At 37.6% G+C, this 2,275-nt stretch overlaps 1 gene segment (V, D, J or C); it reads right to left on the bottom strand.

The window, feature by feature from the left end:
• Positions 1-1,391: 1,391 nt before the first annotated feature.
• On the bottom strand, positions 1,392-2,275 carry LOC126495795 (immunoglobulin kappa variable 1-39-like). The segment is given in 2 exon segments: positions 1,392-2,112; positions 2,221-2,275. Coding segments are annotated over 2 exon segments (378 nt in total).

Raw genomic sequence — 2,275 nt, 5'->3', positions numbered from 1 at the left:
TGATCAGTAATTGAAGATATCATCCTGATTCAGGGACAGGCTGACTGCATGTATGTGTCAGTTTCCGAAATACAGATGGGATTGTAATAGATCTGGAGTTTAACCATTTCACCTAGCTTTTGCTAAATGATAGTCTCAATAATTTCTAATATCCTGATTGCTTAGCAAGTTGTGGTGACTCTCTGTTCCCGAGATGCAGATGGAGAAGATGAGACAGTCTCTTCTTGATATCACATATGGCGTCTGGAATTAGAATCACAATAAAGTTCAACAAAATAAAGCAGAGTGAGCAAGGACTTCCCCAGTGTACAAAGCAACACTGATCACAGTGTCACACTTAAATTCCCACTGTAGTCCCTGGGAGCTGAGAAGGAGCCAATATGCCATGTTCTGTCTAAAACCAAGAGTTACTCATTTAGGGACCAGACAATTACTCAGTCCCTGTGGCAATGCACTGTGCTTTGGACAAATGCCAAACAGCAGAAGATCATCTGATATAGGGAAAGTTGCAGAATTATCTCAGTAATAATACAGGTTTTTTTTATTCCAATTGTCCCCAGATATATGAGGATAATTCATATTTGTCTCCAGAGGATGCACTACCTCTATAAAGATCCTACACCACTAAATACGTTATTGAGAATATTTTATAAATTACTAGGGGACATAGCAGTATTTGACATGCAGGAGAGAAAATTTCTGTTTATCTTGGTCCAGGATATTTAATAAGTTGTGAAACAAGAAAGAAGTTTCTGTTTTCATTCCTTAACATGCCATCAATGCATTTTGGTTCCCTTCTGACTTTTTTCAACATGTCAATAGAAATATATTGCTGCCCCTCGGTGTAATATTTAATAAGTAATAATCAAGAAATCAAAGCACAGTAGTAGAATAGTAGATTGAGCCACTTTATGAACAATACACCTTTAATGATGCAAATGAGCAAAAACAACCCTGTTTTTTATGGTCATTTTCCAGACCAAAATGTAAGAAGGGCATGAAGCTATATTACTTACTAATATCCCCTCCTGACATTAAAAAATGTGGCCAAAAATACTCCAGATATTTCAGTCTATTAATTTAGACTCTGTGAGGAAGAATATTATTGTGTAACCACATGGTAGAAGCTATTAAACACATGACACACAGAATCAGGGAGCATAAGACTTAGCCAGGTAAGATATATTTCCCAAAAATAAACCCCCAATGAAGTTTACAAGAGGGAACATCCATGTACCCTTTTGTAAATTTCACCAGATCTCCACAATGCCTTCATATAATAAAACAATTAAGAGATTATTCCCTTTATTATGGCAGATTTCTCATGACCTATTAATTTATGGAAATGTCCTTGGGAATATTCTGTAAGGGTATTGTCTGTTAATATTTATTTTTGTTTCCTTAGAGTTGCTCCATAGACGTCCTTCCTACAATTTGAAATCAAAGGAAAGGATTTTCACTGTCTATCCAGCATTTGTGGTAAACCATATGAGGCAAGGATTCAGCTTTTCTCCTGTGGTATGTCACATACATATTAAAGCATCATTTGTGTCTCCTTAAATTGCCCAGAAATATCCAAGGACCATTTTGCTAGGCAGTTTATTGCCACTGTTGTGGTAGATGCATACAGAATGCTGGCAGAGAACCAGAGAGAACACGATTAATAATCAGATATCTGGGGACTTTCAAGCAGAACTGTTTCTTGATATACAAGTATTGTGAGCACGTTCACAGAAAAGGAGCAGCACCTGGGACAGCATAGACTCCAACTTCTGCTTCCTTCTGTGGTTTATGTCATGATTTGTATCATTGTGTGAGGAAAACTGTAATGCTGTAGACAATAATAAGTTCCAACTTCTTCAGATTCCAGGCTACTGATGGATAGAGTGAAACTTTTCCCAGAATATTGGCCACTGAACCTTGATGGTACACCAGATTGCAAATTATTTGCATAATAGATCAAGAGTGTAGGAGCTTCTCCTGATCTCTGCTGGTACCAGTTAAAGTTATTGCTAATGCTCTGACTTGCCAGGCAAGTGATGGTCACTTTGCCTCCTACAGACACTGACAGGAAGGATGGAGATTGTGTTACTTGAATGTCACATCTGGTACCTGACAATAGAAAAAAAAATAACACAACGTTATAGTAGAAATTCTCTGATTAGAAAGGAAGTTATGGCTATTCAGGGTTGGAAAACATTTCTATCCTATTCAACTTACCTGAGAGCCAGAGTAGCCAAATTACTAGAGACAGAGCAGGAGTCCTCAGGGCCAT

This window comes from Alexandromys fortis, unplaced genomic scaffold (genome assembly GCF_014885135.2).
Source record: "Alexandromys fortis isolate MF-2015 unplaced genomic scaffold, M_Fortis_MF-2015_v1.1 scaffold_611, whole genome shotgun sequence".
NCBI lineage: Eukaryota > Metazoa > Chordata > Mammalia > Rodentia > Cricetidae > Alexandromys > Alexandromys fortis.
The sequence above is the reverse complement of the archived record's forward strand: the minus strand, read 5'-3'. Positions and strand labels throughout refer to the sequence as shown.